The sequence below is a fragment of the Rhinopithecus roxellana genome, chromosome 18 (genome assembly GCF_007565055.1).
Source record: "Rhinopithecus roxellana isolate Shanxi Qingling chromosome 18, ASM756505v1, whole genome shotgun sequence".
Classification (NCBI taxonomy): Eukaryota; Metazoa; Chordata; class Mammalia; order Primates; family Cercopithecidae; genus Rhinopithecus; species Rhinopithecus roxellana.
This window is the reverse complement of record NC_044566.1, coordinates 51,834,140-51,852,346: the sequence shown is the minus strand read 5'-3', so window position 1 is coordinate 51,852,346 and position 18,207 is coordinate 51,834,140. Positions and strand designations below refer to the sequence as shown.

Sequence of the window (18,207 nt, the reverse complement as noted above, 5' to 3'; positions counted from 1 at the left end):
TGTCTCAATAAAAAAAATAAAAACTATTTAGAGTTAGCCTCTGACCTATTTTCTCTTTTCTTTCCTATTGGCAATATGATTGTACAATGTTACTCTTCTACTTCCCTTTCCTATTTCTTTCCTCTTTGCTTCTCTCTGCTGCATATGGATACTTCTTTACTACTGTTTAACTTGACTAATTTTTTTTTTCTTTCATCCTCTCAACCCAGCTTGTCTCAACTTTGGGAAGAACTAGGAAGAGAAGGCCAAATTTTTTAACGTTTTTCAAATCTGCTTGGTCACTTTTAAAGCATCCTGCTCAATATTCATTCTATCTTACACATATTTTATATTCTGACTCTGATAAGCCCAATATTCGGAGGCTTTATGAGTCTGATTCTGTTCTCGTTTCTGTTGGTACACATTCATGGTTCTGCTTCCTTGTGTGTTTTGTCATTTGAAGCCTGCGGTTATGGTGGATTCCTTCACATGGTTCCTGTCGACCTGGAACACTATTAGCTTGAGACTGCTGTCAACTAAATCTTGTTTTGAGATTTTTTGAGTTTTTTTAGAGGCCTTAAACCTTAAAAAAAATATAGGCCAGGCGCCGTGGCTCATATCTGTAATCCTAGCACTTGGGGAGGCCAAGGCAGGCAGATCACTTGAAGTCAGGAGTTCAAAACCAGCCTGGCCAACATGGTGAAACCCCATCTCTACTGAAAATACAAAAAATTAGCTAGACGTGGTGGTGGGCACCTGTAATACCAGCTACTTGGAAGGCTGAGGCAGGAGAATTGCTTGAACCCTGGAGGTGAAGGCTGCAGTGAGCCGAGATCGCGCCACTACACTCCAGCCTGGGTGACAGAGTATGACTCTGCCTAAAAAAAAAAAAAAAAAAATTAAAAAAACATTTTCTTGAGACAGAGTCTTGCTGTATCACTCAGGCTAGACTGCAGTGATGCAATCAGAGCTCACTGAAGCCTTAACCCCCTAGGCTCAAGGGATCCTCCTACCTCAGGCCCCTGAACAGCTGTGACTACAGGTACATGGTACCACGCCTGGTTAATTTTTAAATTTTTTGTAGAGACGGGGTCTCCTCTCCCTATGTTGCCCAGGCTGGTCTCAAACTCATGGGTTTAAGTGATCTTCCCGCCTCAGCCTCTCAAAGTGCTGGGATTATACGCATGAGCCACTGTGCCCGGCCCTCAATCCTTTGAATTATATGAAAGTTGAGTCACACCGCTCAGCAGCATAATTGAAAAGAAATAATTCTAACTTTGGCATGATGACCTAAAGTAGTAGAATGGATCAGAATAAGCCCTTTATTTCTACAAGATTAATTTCTCTATAGTGACCCAGACTTAGATGAGGGTAGTTAATTTAGTGTAAAATATAAGTATGTACAAATGTAAACAAATAAAAATATGTACATACATATCTGTCTATAAATCATCTCAACTGTTATAACATAGTACTGTGATATCATCCAGTAATTCTATTGTATTTCAAAGAAGTACGGTCACTGAGTGAAAAGAAAAAGGTCAGGAGTTGTCGTCTTAAATGCATTGCTAATTCTCAGATATTCTTTTGAACCTCTGAATACTGATGATTTTTCTCCATGCAAGAATATTTTTCGGTTACCAACATATTTTTTAAAACAATGTAACATTTATACCAGCCAAATCAAATGTAATAATCAACATAACATATATAAATTCTAGTAAAATTATTTTATTTAGTTGTAATATCCATCTCTAATTGTTTGAAATAAAAATTTCCATGGTCTTAATTGAACTGTATGTTACTTTCTTTTAGAATGTCCTTTTTTTCATTAAAGTAATTTCTAAACCACTCTATGTGCTCAACCTTCTGTTTAACACTAAGATACGGGTTTTTGGAAAGGCCACAAGTCACCAGCTCCATGAAGTGGCGAATTGGTCCTTGTTTTGGAAAGCTCTCCAGGTGTTTCTCCAGAAATATATGTTCATGAAATTCTGAACCATCATCATCAAAACCTAGGAAATGAGACAAAATACATTACATTATAATTTTAAATATAAAACCTACATCATAAAAATAATATTGAGGTAATACAATATTACGGTTTAAGGCATGAACTTTGGAGTTAGAACCTAGGTTGTATTTTTTTTTTGAGTCGGAGTCTTGCTCTGTTGCCCCAGATGAAGTGGAGTGGCGTGATCTCAGCTCACTGCAACCTCTGCCTTCTGGGTTTCATATGATTCTCCTGCCTCAGCCTCCCGAGTAGCTGGGACTACAAGCACGTACCACCACACCCAGCTAATTTTTTAATTTTTAGTAGAGATGGTGTTTCGCCATGTTGGCCAGGCTGGTCTCAAACTCCTGACCTCAAGTTATCTGCCCGCCTCGGCCTCTCAAAGTGCTGGGATTACAGGCATGAGCCACAGCGCCTGGCCTGGAGTTAAGACCTAGCTTTGCCCACCAATTTAACAACAGTGACTTTGGACCAATTAACTTCTCTGAGCAGCAGATTCCTCAGGCGTAATACTGAGAACTAAAATAGCACCTTGCTGGCATTTTTGTAAGATCAAATAGACACAAACTATATATAAAGTTCATTTACAATGCCTAGCATGCCATAAATGTTAAAAATGTGGTGGCAAGACCAGGCGTGGTGGCTCACGCCTATAATCCCAGCACTTCGGGAGGCCAAGGCAGGCGGCTCACTCGAGGTCAGGAGTTCAAGACAAGCCTGGCCAACATGGTGAAACCCTGTCTCCACTAAAAATACCAAAAAAATTAGCCAGGCGTGATGGCATGTGCCTGTAATCCCAACTACTTGGGAGGCTGAGGTATGAGAATTGTTTGAACTTGAGAGGCAAAGGTTGTAGGGAGCCAAGACTGAGCCACTACATTCCAGCCTGAACAACAAAGTAACACTCTGTCTCAAAAAATAAACAAATAAATAAAAATAAATAGGATAGCAATTATTGCTAATGATTATTTTTTTCTTTTGAGATGGAGCTTTGCTCTTGTCACCCAGGCTGGAGTGCAGTGGCACAATCTCGGCTGCCTGCAACCTCCACCTCCCAGGTTCAAGTGATCCTCCTGCCTCGGCCTCCCCAGTAGCTGTGATTACAGGCGCCCACCACCACGCCCAGCTGATTTTTTTATTTTTAGTAGAGACAGGGTTTCACCATGTTGGTCAGGCTGGCTTGAACTCCTGACCTCAGGTCATCCACCTGCCTTGGCCTCCCAAAGTGCTGGGATCACAGGTGTGAGCCACTGCACCCAGTCGCTAATGAATATTTTCATAAACAATGGCAACCATCAAGAACACTTTAAAAATATTTTAAAATATATAAATAAAACAAGATGGAATTGTGAAAAATGTTCAGGCAGCTCATAAGAAGCTAAGAGACCTGGCACCGTGGCTCACACCTATAATCCCAGTACTTTGGGAGGCTGAGGCAGGGGGATTGCTTGAGCCCAGGAGTTCAAGACCAGACCGGGACACATGGTAAAACCCCATCTCTACAAAAAATACAAAAAAGTAGCCAGGTGTGATGGCACATGCCTGTAGTCCCAGCTACTTGAAAGGCTGAGGTGGGAGGATCACCTGAGCCTGGGAGGTCGAGGCTGTAGTGATCTGTGATCATACCACTGCACTCTAGCCTGGGCAACAGAGTGAGACCCTGTCTCAAAAAAAAAAAAAAAAAAAAAAACAAAAAAGCCAGGAAAAGACAGAGGAGGCCGGGAGTGATTGCTCACGCCTGTAATCCCAACACTTTGGGAGACTGAGTGGTGGTGGTGGGGGTTGGGGGGGGGCGGGGCGGGTCACAACGTTAGGAGTTCAAGACCAGCCTGGCCAACATGGTGAAACCCCGTGTCTACTAAAAATACAAAATTAGCTGGGCATGATGGCATGCACCTGTAGTCCCAGCTACTCGGGAGGCTGAGGCAGGAGAACTGCTTGAACCCAGGAGGCGGAGCTTGCAGTGAGCTGAGATGGTGCCACTGCACTCCAGCCTGGACAACAAAGTGAGACTCTGTCTAAAAAAAAAAAAAGAAAAGACAGAGGAACGAGAAATAGAGAAAATGAACAGAAAATAATACTTTAAATGTAAAAAATCTAAGTATATGAATTAAAAGACAGAGATTGGCACAGTGGATATAAAAACATAAACCAACTACATGTTGTTCATAAGAAATTCACCTTAAATACCACATAGGTAGACTGAAAGTAAAAAGGACGGTTAATGTTATCTTGGTAACATTAATTTTTTTCAAAAGTATGATTGGCTATATGAATAGAAGATAACATAGATCAACAGTCTTTCTAACTTAGAATGCTCCAGGAGGGCAGAATGAATAGATCCTTCCTGAATGAATCAATGAATGAATGATAGTCAAGTGGTACTAGCACATATAATGCAAAGGAAAAAAAAGAGAGCAATAAAGAGGGTATACTATATACAAAAATAAGTTCTAGATAATAGAAAAAGGCTCCAGAGCTGTATACAAACTAAATCTCTATTCACTAAAGACATTCTAAACATTCTAAATTATCTTACCAAAAGATAAGCACCAAGGTCAGCCACGGTGGCTCATGCCTGTAATTCCAGCACTTTGGGAGATCAAGGCAGTAGACTGTTTGAGTCCAGGAGCTTGAGACTAGCCTGGGCAACCTGACGAAACTCCACCTCTACCAAAAATACAAAAAAATTAACCAGGCATGGTGGCATATGCCTGTCACCCCAGCTGTCATACTTTTTTTTTTTTTTTCTGAGACAGAGTTTCACCTCTTCACCCAGACTGGAGTACAGTGGCAGGATCTCTACTCACTGCAACCTCTGCCTTCTGATTTCAAGCAATTCTGCTGCCTCAGCCTCCAGAGTAGCTGGGATTACAGGCGCCTGCCACCACATCCGGTTACTTTTTGTGTTTTTAGTAGAGACGGGTTTTACCATGTTGGCCAGGCTGGTCTCAAACTCCTGACCTCATGACCCGCCCCCCTCGGCCTCCCAAAGTGCTGGGATTACAGACGTGAGCCACTGTGCCCCTCCCCAGCTATCATACTTAAGAGACTGAGGTGGGAGGATCACCTAAGCCCAGAGGTCAAGGCTGCAGTGAGCTGTGATTGCGCGACTGCACTCCATCCTGGGCAACACAGTGTGAGACTCTATCTCAAAAACAAAAAAACAAAACACATACACACACACAAAAGAATAAGCAGCAAGGACTTAAACTGCGGCAAACTGAACCCATGCTTAAATCTCTGCTCCCTTGTCACACCTACCAAATGGCCATAAAAAGAGTAAAAAGGACAAAAGCACAAAGATGAAAATAAAAAGAAACAACAACAGACAAGAGATGGCAGTAAAACTGCAGAAGATGCAAAATGCACACGAGTAGTAACTGACTTAGCAGAGAAGATATCAAAACTATCTGTAAAAGAGGAAGAAGCAAAAACACTTCAAAAAGACTTCAAGAATAGAGGAATTGGGTACCACTGAAGTTATGAGTAGGGATAAGGAACAAAAACCAGCAGGATTAATTGAAAATCGGTTTAGGGAACAGTTAGATTTCCAGTGTCCCATCTCCCACATACACCTCTAGCTGCGTATCCTCCTCTACTCCTGAAGAAGATGAGCAGTTTACTTTTTGGAGAAATTAAAATGGAAAGAGAAAATAAGTTGTTGGATTGATAAGGGGAGAATTAAGTGAAAGTCTGTATGCTGAATGGTGAGACACTCCCCTCATCCCCAATCCTTTTCCCCCACCCAAAGGAAAAAAAGAGCAATAAACAGCATACATTATATACAAAAATAAGTTCTAGATAAATAGAAAAAGGCTACAGAGCTATGTACAAATTAAATCTCTATTCGCTAAAGACATTCTAAACATTCTAAATGATCTCACAGCCAACGCCTATAGCCTCAAGTCAAGTGGTTGGAAGATTTCTCATTGGAGAAACTCAGTGAGAAGAATTATAAATATGGAGTTATAAAAGTCCTTAAATGAAGAGGTTCCTTCCCAATTCTTCTCAAATGAAGCCACCAGTTAACTAGTCCCATCCATTCACACGCATCTAACAAATAGTTTTTCATGGCTTCCCTTCAAGTATAAAAAAATATTCAAAGAACAGTAGACATTTTAAGAAAGTGTCTAACGTAAGTGACAGACACCTTGGCAGGAACTGATACCTATCTCTCAAATCCATTCTGGCTTTTTATCTTGGTAAAAGAACTAAACATGTGCATGGGCAGGGAATGGTGACTCATGTCTGTAATCTCAGCACTTTGGGAGGCCAAGGCAGGAGGACAGCTTGAAGTCAGGAGTTTAAGACCAGCCTGAGCAACAAAGTGAGACCCCGTCTCTACAGAACATTTAAAAATTAGCCAGGCGTGGTGGTGCGCACCTGTAGTCCTAGTACCTAGAACGTTGGGGACAGGAGGATCAATCATTTGAGTCTAGGAGTTTGAGGCTGCAGTAAGCTGTGATCACACCGCTGCACTCCAGAAGGAGTGACAGAGTGACACTACACCTCTTAAAAGAAAAGAAAGAAAAAAACCTGTACATGGCTGTTCGGCAACATTACATTTCCCAGCCCCTTCTGGGTTAGGCACGGGCATATGTTTAAATTATTACCAGCAGAACCTAAACAGAAGTGATGTGTGACATTTACAGCCCAGAGCCTTCAAGAGAATGAAACTGGGTCAGGCACAGTGGCTCATGCCTGTAATCTCAACACTTTTGGGGAAAAAATCTAATACTAAAAAGAAGAACAACAACAATGCATTTAGTTGTTTTTTTTTTTTTTTTTTGAGAGAGAGTTTTACTCTTGTTACCCAGGCTGGAGTGCAATGGCACAATCTCAGCTTACTGCAACCTCTGCCTCCTGGGTTCAAGCAATTCTCCTGCCTCAGCCTCCTGAGTAGCTGGGATTACAGGTACTCACCACCATGCCCAGCTAATTTTTGTATTTTTAGTAAAATGGGTTTTCGCCATGTTGGCCAGGCTGGTCTCGAACTCCTGACCTCAGGTGATCCGCCTGCTTCGGCCTCCCAAAGTGCTGGGATTATAGGCATGAGCCACCACACCCAGCCCAATGAAACATTTGGAAGTTAAAAATATGGCATCAGAAACAAAAATCCAATGGAGAGATTGTAAGATAATAGTTAAGGAATGTCCCCAAAGCATAGAACAAAAGGAGAAAAAGAAAAAGATTGGGAGGCTGAAATTATCAAATAATACAAGAAAATTTACCCAGAATTGAAAAACGAAGTTACTGGATTAAAATTATCTAATAATGTCTAGAACAATGATTGTAAACAAATATAATCCCTTTCCAAGGATAACCCTCCTGAAACTTATGACTATTATGAAGAGAAGATGCTAAAAGTTACCCAAAAAATAAATAAAAGAGATCACATACAATGAATCTAGGAGAAGAATGGAAAAAATGGCAAAAGCATGCTCAACAATATAAGATGGTAGAGTGGCCGGGCACGTGGATCACGGCTGTAATCCCAGCACTCTGGGAGGATGAGGCAAGTGGATTGCTTATTAAGTCCAGCAGCTCAAGACCAGTCTGGGCAACATAGTAAAACTGCGTCCCTAATAAAAATATAAAAAACTAGCCAGGCATGGTGGTGAGCGCCTGTACGGGAGGCCAACATGGGAAATAACCTGAGCCTGGGAGGTCAAGGCTTCAGTGAGCCAAGAACGCGCCACTGCACTCTAGCTTGGATAACCAGAGTGAAACTCTGTCTCCAAAAAAAAAAAAAAAAAAGGCCAGGAGTAGTGGCTCATGTCTGTAATCGGGAGTCTGAGGCAGGAGAATCGCTTGAACCTGAGAGGTGGAGGTTGTAGTGAGCTAAGATCGCGCCACTGCACACCAGCTTGGGTGACAGAGCAAGAAAGACAATGGAGCAAAGGTTTATTGTGAAATGAAACTATTTCCAATCTTGAATTTCATCCTCAAGTAAACCATTAAAAAAGTACCAAGATAGAGGAAAGGCATTTTATAGATCAAGTGTCTCAAAGCATGCGCTTCAACAAAATGAGATAGAGAAGAAAACATGTGGTCCAAAAAGAAAGGGTATCCAACATAGAAGAGACAGGAGTCCCAAGAGGAGGACAAAATGATAGGAAGACAGCTGTGCCAGAAGACCTAGGTATAGATGACAGCTACAGACAAAGAGCTCCAGGTACCCATGGACAAAAAACAAAATTAACAGGAAATCCAATATTTTTGTGCATGTGAATTTGAGAAGTTGTATGAAATGTAGAAAAACCTAGCTAGAGACTCAAGGAAAAACAAAGCAAATATGAAGAAAAATAAAGCAATTGTTAACTTTGGGTGGGAACAGGAAAAAAAACATAGTACATGTTTTGTCTTACCATTAAAACAATTTTCCAGGCTGGGAACAGTGGCTCACACCTGTAATCCCAGCACTTTGGGAGGCCAAAGCAGGAGGATGACTTCAGCCCAGGAGTTTGAGGCCAGCCTGGGCAACATAGTGAGACCTCATCTTTAGAAAAAAAAAAAAAAATTATCCCGGCATGGTGGTGTGCCTGTGGTCCTCCTTACTAGAAAGGCTGAGATGGGAGGATCACTTAAGCCCAGGAATGCCAGGCTGCAGTGAGCCATGATCCTATCACTGCACTCCAGCCTGGGTGACAGAGTGAGACCCTGTCTCAAAAAACCCCCAATAACAAAACAACACCCCACACAACTGTCCACAGTCATATTAGTGTAAACAATGAATTCAGGTCTTACAAAAAATTGTAATATATCTACACTGGAAACATGAGGAGAATATACATACACTAGATGACATCTAAAGTAGATAGAAGTAAGCATATAACTTAGAAATATAAAAAATAAAACACAGTTAAAAGATTAAAAACTGTTGGCTCTGAGAACAGGTCTAATAGGTGATAAAAAGAACTGCTTTATAAGACTTGTGCTTTATATTATTACCTTTTATATTAAACTAAATGCTTACTATGATTTTTAAAGTCAAATTATTTTAAAAGAAGGCAAAGAGACAAACTGGGAAACATATTTCCAACACATGTAAAAGTTTAAGAATTAAAGTCCGTAATATATTGAGTTCCTACAAACGCTATTAACAAACAGCCCAACAGAAACAGTCAAAGGATATAAAAACATAAGTCACAGAGGAGTACAAATAGCCAATAAACATATGAAAAGATGTGTAATCTGGTTATCAATCAGAGAAATGCAAATAAAAACACCAGTGATATCATTTTTTATCCAGAACATTTGAAAGATTAACAATATCCAGTATTAGGCTGCGGAGAAACAGGATTTTTACATAGTTGGTTGACTGGCTATCATTTCAGAAGAGACTTTGTAAGTATTTATTGCCATTTAAAATATACCTATTCTGAATTGAAAGTACTCAAACATGTACACAAGAACATGTGTAAAAGGATCTACTATAGCTTCATCATTCAAAAGGAAAATGGCAAAAGAAATTATAGTCTGCATTCGTAACAATCGGACATATAGAACTATAAAATGAATAAGGTCTATCTCTATGTACTGACAAGGAAATGCTTTCAAGACATACTGCTAACAAAAAAAAATACACACACACACACACTGCAGGGCAATATATGTATGGTATGTTCCCATACAAGTCAAAAAAACCAGCAGATAAATGTGTAACTGCCATTTAATGTTGATTGAGAGGACATATATCAAACTATTGACAATGGTTATTTGAGGAAAAGAAGAGAACCGAGGGGTAAAGTACATATTCTTTCACACGATTTGACTCTTTTGCAAGTAAACTTTCATTATTATTTACGTAATTTAAAATATTTTTAATAAACCAAAGTAGCATAATACAGTAAAGAAAACATGAGAGACAGTGAAACATTAAACATAAGGAAATCCTATATGATGCACAATCAAGGTGACAGGTTAATTATGTCTAATTCTGTTTTAAATATTGAATACACTTTTAAAATATTATACAACAAATAAAGAGTGAATTCCAGTTAATAGCAATGACCAATTATTTTTGAGAAGGGCGTAGTAGGGCACTGAACCAGACTCAGTCATAGCAATGACCGGTTAGTTTTGAGAAGGCCATAGTAGAGCACTGAACCAAACTCAGTCATTTTCACTTTGAATTGTTGTTTCCACCTCTATGTATTATCAAAACTATTATTTATTTTCCTGTCAGTACTTTAAGGCTCCTGTTCACAGGCCATCATCTCATCTAAAACAACAAACAAATCCTGCTACCTTTCAGTTAGCACATACCTAATAATCTTTACACCTCCCCTAATTTTCTCCACACTATACTTGCCCAAATAACAGAGCCCTTCTTTAGGGTTTTATGGTAATTAGAACTTTTCTCACTGTTCTTGTTGGATCATATTACAGCACATCTTCCAGATACCCCAGAGGACACATAAGAAGTGAAAAAGTTTAAACCAATTAAAGAATAGAAACCAAAGTGTGATTAACTTTCGTCCTGACCTTCTTTGCCCACTGAAGCCTCTAAATTGAGAATTACTCTAGGAAAGCATATCAAAAATTAGCCTTAGACTAGCCATATGCAGAAGACTGAAACTGGACCCCCCACCTTTGACCATATACAAAAATCAACTCAAGATGGATTAAAGGCTTAAATGTGAAATCTAAAAGTATAAAAACCCTACAAGAAGACCTAGGAAATACCATTCTAGACAATAGCCCAGGCAAGGACTTCATGACTAAATCAAAAAGCAACTGTAGACCCAGCGCAGTGACTCACTATTGTAATCACAGCACTTTGGGAAGCTGAGGCGGGCAGATCACCTGAGGTCAGGAGTTCAAGACCAGCCTGGTCAACATGGTGAAACCCTGCCTCTACTAAAAATACAAAAAGAATTAGCTGGGCATGGTGGCAGGCGCCTCTAATCCCAGCTAATTGGAAGGCTGAGGCAAGAGAATCACTTGAACCCAGGAAGTAGAGGTTGCAGTGAGCTGAATCACGCCAATGCACTCCAGCCTGGGCAACAAGAGCAAAAACTCTGTCTCAAAAAAAAAAAAAAAAAAAAAAAAAAAAAAAAAAAAAAAAGAAGCAACTGTAACACAAACAAAAATTGAGAAGTGGGACCTAATTAAAGAGCTTCTGCACAGCAAAAAACTTTTAATAAACAGAAAACCTAGAGAATGACAGAAAGTATCTGCAAACTATGCATCTGACAAAGCTCTAATATCCAGAATCTATAAGGAACTCAAACAATTGAAGAAGCAAAAAACAATCGACCCTATTAAAAAATGGGCATAGGCTGGGCGCAGTGGCTCAAGCCTGTAATCCCAGCACTTTGGGAGGCCGAGGTGGGCGGATCACGAGGTCAGGAGATCGAGACCATCCTGGCTAACATGGTGAAACCCCATCTCTACTAAAAAATACAAAAAACTAGCCGGGCGAGGTGGTGGGCGCCTGTAGTCCCAGCTACTCGGGAGGCTGAGGCAGGAGAATGGCGTAAACCCGGGAGGCGGAGCTTGCAGTGAGCTGAGATCCGGCCACTGCACTCCAGCCCGGGCGACAGAGTGAGACTCGGTCTCAAAAAAAAAAAAAAAAAATGGGCATAAGGACATGAACAGACACTTCTCAAAAGAAGACATACATATGGCCAGCAAACATATGAAAAATGCTCATTATCACGGATCATCCAGGCAATGCAAATCAAAACCCAACGAAATACCATCTCACACCAGTCTGAATGGCTACTATTAAAATGTTGAAAACAACAGATGCTCGTAAGGTTGCAGAGGAAAGGGAACGCTTATACACTGTTGGTGGGAATGTAAATTAGTTTAGCCACTGTGGAAAGCAGTCTGGAGATTTCTCAAAGAACTTAAAACAGAACTACCATTCAACTTAGCAATCCGATTACTGGGAATATGCCCAAAGGAATATACATTATTCTTTCATAAAGATACATGCATATGTATGTTCACTGCAGCACTATTCACAATAGCAAAGACATGGAATCAACCTAGGTGCCCATGAATGGTGGACTGGATAAAGAAAATGGGGTGCATACACACCATGGGATACTATGCAGCTATAAAAATAATGAGGTCATGGCCTTTGCTGCAACATAGATGGAGCTGGGGGCCATTATCCTAAGTGAATTAATGAAGAAACAGAAAACCAAATACTGTATGCCCTCACTTGTAAGTGGAAGCTAAACACTGAGTACATATGACACAAAGAAGGGAACAACAGACACTGGGGCCTATTTGAGGGTAGAGGGTGGGAGGAGAATGAAGATTGGGAAACCACCTTTCAGGTATTATGCTGATTACCTGAGTGACAAAATTATCTGTACAATACTGTACACCAAACCCCCATGATACTCCATTTACCCACATAACAAACTTGTGCATGTACCCCTGAACCTAAAAGTTGGAAATACAAAAATAGGAAGAAAACACAAATTAGAGACACAAATAAATGAGAGTTTTAAAAAGGAGACATAAATTAAAAAGGAGACATAAATCAAATAGCTAAACATTTAGCTATTTGAAAAAAATAATTTACAATTCCCTAACAACGTATGATGTTTTTTTTTTTTTTTTTGAGACGGAGTCTCACTCTGTCGCCCAGGCTGGAGTGCAGGGGCGTGATCTCAGCTCACTGCAAGCTCCGCCTCCCGGGTTCATGCCATTCTCCTGCCTCAGCCTCCCAAGCAGCTGGGACTGCAGGCGCCCCCCACCACGCCTGGCTAGTTTTTTGTATTTTTTAGTAGAGATGGAGTTTCACTGTGTTAGGCAGGATGGTCTCGATCTCCTGATCTCGTGATCTGCCCGCCTTGGCCTCCCACAGTGCTGGGATTACAGGCATGAGCCACCACGCCCAGCCCATATGATGTTGTCATATGCCATCCTTATATGTTCTTTGGTAGAGCGAACAGATATTTTGCCATTTTATTTTTACTTATTTATGTATTTATGTATTTATTTATTTTTGAGATAGAGTCGTGCTCTGTCACCCAGGTTGGAGGGCAGTGGCGCGATCTCCGCCTCCCAGGTTCAAGCAATGTATGTTCACTGCAGCACTGTTCACAATAGCAAAGCAATTCGCATGCCTCAGCCTCCCGAGTAGCTGGGATTACAGGCCCCGTGATCACGCCTGGCTAATTACTGCATTTTCAGTAGAGGCCGAGTTTCGCCATTTTGGCCAGGCTGGTCTCAAACTCCTTATCTGAGGTGATCTGCCCACCTCGGCCTCCCAAAGTGCTGGGATTTCAGGCACAAGCCACTGCACCCAGCCCATTTTGTTTCTATTTATTTATTTTTGAGATGGAGTCTTGCTCTGTCACCTAGACTGGAGTGCAGTGGCGAGATCTCAGCTCACTGCAACCTCCCTGTCCTGAGTTCAAGAGCTTCTCATGCCTCAGCCTCCTGAGTAGCTGGGATTACAGGCGTACACCACCAAGCCTGGTTAAGTTTTATATTTTTAGAGGAGATTTTTAGAGGAGATGGGGTTTTACCATGTTGGCCAGTCTGGTCTCAAACTCCTAACCTCAAGTGATCCACCCACCTGGGCCTCCTAAAGTGCTGGGATTACAGGCATAAGCCACTGCACCCGGCCATATTTTGATTTTATTTTATCTTATCTTATCTATTATTTTATTCTATTCCATTCTATTCTATTCTATTCTATTCTATTCTATTCTATTCTATATCTTATTTTATTTTATTTTATTTGAGACGGAGTTTCACTCTTGTTGCCCAGGCTGGAGTACAATGGTGCAATCTCGGCTCACCACAGCCTCCGCCTCCCGGCTTCAAGTGATTCTCCTGCCTCAGCCTTCCGAATAGCTGGAATTACAGGCATGCGCCACCACGCCCGGCTAATTTTGTATTTTAGTAGAGATGGGGTTTCACCATGTTGGCCAGGCTGGTCTTGAACTCGTGACCTCAGGTGATACACCTGCCTCAGCCTCCCAAAGTGCTGGGATTACAGGTGTGAGCCACCGTACCTGGCCAATAATTTTTATTGTGTATTTTGTATACCTGTCCTTTATCACAGATACGTGTTTTGCAAGTATTTTCTCCTACTCTGTGGCTTGTCTTTTTATATTTTAACAGTATCTTTCACAGTGCAAATGTCTTATTTTTAATATAATTCAACTTACCACTTTCTTCTTTCATGGATCATGCTTTTATGTTGTATGAAAGAAGCCAACACTCCCCCTCAACAAATCCCCTCTCCCCCATAAAAACCAGCCTTAGAAACACTCTGTTACTGGGTAAGCATAAATGTGATTAAATTTAGTTAAAATCAAAGTAGAGGCTAAAATAAAAATGGATCACTAACAATCCAATATACAAACTAGTGCCAAGTCTAAGTGAGAACAATTCCATCTAATAGCGCTTGTAAATCTCCATGAAGGCAAAGCACAAGGGACTAACAAGCTCTTAAAACAGAAACAGAAAAAAAAGCTATTCTCAATTGGAAAAATAATTTATATGCATTAAGTGGCAAAACAACAAACCTTAATTTTTTATATAATGGAAAAACACCATACTGCAAAGTAAACTGTAAACACACGACATGTCACTTTGTCATTTTCAATATTATGTTCCAATACTACTAAAAACAAAACAAAACCTCTTTCCACAAAAGAATCCAAATAAATCTTCATAAAGCTATTAGTAGGGAAAGAAAGGTATTTCATTCATTTCAACATTTAAGTATAAGAAATATAAAAGAAAGTTATTGAATTGTTGAGGTGTCAGGTTATAACACCAGTTTCTCAAAGTACAAGTTTCTAAGTGTGCACCCAGGGCAGTGATCAAAGTGAGAGTTTCCATAGTCCTTTCCTGTTTTTACTTCAGATAACAATGCCTTAAGGAGCTGAAAATGAGTTACCTACCACCTCCTTTTCCAGCCCTGAAATATCAATAATATGAAGTGTCATGTGGATAGTTGTCACATTTATCTCCCCAACCTGACCAAAAAAACATGTTTCTCTCCTTTTTTAGAAATTAAATTGGCCGGGTGCGGTGGCTCAAGCCTGTAATCCCAGCACTTTGGGAGGCCGAGACGGGCGGATCACGAGGTCAGGAGATCGAGACCATCCTGGCTAACACAGTGAAACCCCGTCTCTACTAAAAAATACAAAAAACTAGCCGGGCGAGGTGGCGGCGCCTGTAGTCCCAGCTACTCGGGAGGCTGAGGCAGGAGAATGGCGTGAACCCGGGAGGCGGAGCTTGCAGTGAGCTGAGATCCGGCCACTGCACTCCAGCCTGGGTGACAGAGCGAGACTCCGTCTCAGAAAAAAAAAAAAAAAAAAAAAAAAGAAATTAAATTGGCCGGGCGCGGTGGCTCAAGCCTGTAATCCCAGCACTTTGGGAGGCCGAGATGGGCGGATCACGAGGTCAGGAAATCGAGACCATCCTGGCTAACATGGTGAAACCTCGTCTCTACTAAAAAATACAAAAAACTAGCCAGGCGAGGTGGCGGGCGCCTGTAGTCCCAGCTACTCGGGAGGCTGAGGCAGGAGAATGGTGTAAACCCGGGAGGCGGAGCTTGCAGTGAGCTGAGATCTGGCCACTGCACTCCAGCCTGGGTGACAGAGCGAGACTCCATCTCAAAAAAAAAAAAAAAAAAAAAGAAAGAAAGAAATTAAATTTTCTCAGAAACGAGGTCAAATTTAAAATAAATTCCGTTGGAGTTTGATCAAATTTTGATGCACTGAAGTGTTTCACTGCTGATGACAATATACCATGAGTTCGTGGTTTCCTAACACCCTACTTGGTGGTTCCCAGATAATACACACTATCCTTATCAATACTTTAAGATTTAAAATGTTCCAGTATAAAGTAAAATTTCAAAAAATAAAATGTTACAGTATACAATGGAAAACCACTACAGAAGCAAACCCCCTCACAATATTGTTGCTGTAGACACAGGGGTGATGACGGTGATGACGCTTTACTTGTTTAACCTCACTTACTCCTCACACCAATCTTGTATAATGAGTCCTATTATTATTCCCATCATTTTAGAGATGAAGGAGGTGAGGCTTGGAGAGATCAAGTCTGTAACTTACTCAGGATCTTGAACTTCTAAAACCACTATGCTTCACTGACTCTCCTGAATAAAGTCACATTATTATACCTCAATACTGTTTTTTTTTTATTCTTTCTTTTTTTTTTTTTTGAGACAGAGTTTCGCTCTGTTACCCAGGCTGGAGTGCCGTGGCACAATCTTGGCTCACTGCAACCTCTACCTCCTGGGTTCAAGTGATTCTCCTGCCTCAGCCTCCCAAGTGGCTATGATTACAGGCATGAGCCACTGTGCCCAGCCTAATACTGGGTTTTTCAATCAGGTTTTTAACCATGAGGACTTGGAACACCCAAGTTTCTTCAAATAATGAAATCTAAACATGTTGTAAGAGTAAACCAAATCTTTCCTTAAATCAGATATTATTTTACAGAAGAGGATACTGAGGCTCAGGAGCTTAAATAATTTCCTCAAAGGCAAATGGCTAAAATGGACAGAGCTGGTAATCAGGTTTGCACAACTAAAAAGGCGTTGGTCTTTTTACCTTACCCTGATACTTTCCATAACATAGAAACCATACTTTAAGCAACACACAGGTTATGTAATACATGAAACACAGTATTCTATATTATTGCAGGTACAATATGAATATACAGGCCAGGTGTGGTGGCTCACACCTGTAATCCCAGCACTTTGGGAGGCCAAGGTGGGCAGATCACCCGAGGTGATGAGTTTGAGACCAGCCTGGCCAACACTGCAAAACCCTGTCTCTACTAAAAATACAAAAATTAGCTGGGTGTGGTGGTGCATGCCTCTAATCCCAGGTACTCGGGAAGCTGAGGCATGAGAATTGCGTGAACCCGGGAGGTGGCAGTTGCAGCGAGCTGAGATAGCGCCACTGCACTCCAGTCTGGGTGACAGAGAGAGATTCTGTCTCAAAAAGCAAAAACAATATGAATATACAAAATATTAAGAATTTGATAAAAGAATCTGTAAGTCTCTAAAGTTTTCCTATAAAAAGTAACACTTTATGTTATATTTACATCTAAGACTAAATATTTCTGATACTTAAGCTTCCATTCCACCTATTAATCCAACAAATAAAAGATTATCAAAAATTAAGATATTACAATGATACCATAACATTATGAAGGTTAAAATACGGACTACATTTTCCTAAGACTTATTTAGACTTTTCCAACTTCTAGCTAATCTTAGCCTAAAAGCAAATGAATCTTTTCTCTTTTTTTTTTTTTGTTTTTTGAGATGAAGTTTCACTTTTGTTGCCCAGGCTGGAGTGCAATAGCGCAATCTTGGCTCACTGCAACCTCCGTCTCCCAGGTTCAAGCAATTCTCCTGCCTCAGTCTCCTGAGTAGCTGGGATTACAGGCATGTGCCATTACGCCCGGCTAATTTTGTATTTTCAGTAGAGACGGGGTTTCACCATGGTGGTCAGGCTGATCTCAAACTCCTGATCTCAGGTGATCCACCCGCCTCAGCCTCCCCAAAGTGCTGGGAATACAGGCGTGAGCTGCGCCCAGCCATGCATCTTTTCCAATTCAAAATACATCTATAAACTCAATTAAAATGTTTAACTGATGACAACATGGGTATCATAAAAAATAAATAGCATAGTAATACTGTTTTTCTTTTGCTTTAGGAAGAGGTAACATCTCCAAAAAATACCCAGTAAAGTAGATGATATTCTGTTGCCAGTTCAAAGCATCTGTATTATGCGGGCAAAGATTTCCAAAGCCTACTAAGGTTTTTGCTTTGAGTGGCTCATACAAGTTCCTTGTACCTCATTAATGCAATGGTTTTATGACTAAAGGACACCAGCGTGAGACTTTAAGAGCTGTAATGTTCTCCAAAATTTAGGTATAATCTCATACGCCTTATGTAATTTACTGAAGATCCACCAAGTAATATCCTGTTTAGCAATTAGAAAACTGGTATCATTTGTAGTTCTCAGTCCTTTTATGTCATAGAAATTCACGCTGGATTTTTGCCATATAGTTTTACTTCTTCATTTTCCTTATCGAATATCTAAAAATAAGTGAAATTCTAACATCTTTTTTAAAAAACCTTGTCACATTTATATTAGGACACCATGAAGATATCCACAAAAGGTTTTGAAATTCATGTAAGTATCAACACTCTAAAAGTAAGTATCTGGCAGAAATAAACTCAA

General features: G+C 40.5%; 1 protein-coding gene across 3 annotated transcripts in view; it reads right to left on the bottom strand.

Moving 5' to 3' along the window:
* Positions 1-1,694: 1,694 nt before the first annotated feature.
* Positions 1,695-18,207, bottom strand: part of MRPS31 (mitochondrial ribosomal protein S31) — a 39,002-nt gene continuing 22,489 nt past the window's right edge. For all 3 annotated transcript variants that reach the window (XM_030922384.1, XM_010374518.2, XM_030922386.1), the window contains one exon: positions 1,695-1,994. In XM_030922384.1, the coding sequence (XP_030778244.1) occupies positions 1,765-1,994 (230 nt within the window). In that variant the 3' untranslated portion in view covers positions 1,695-1,764. The remainder of the gene's footprint in view (positions 1,995-18,207) is intronic.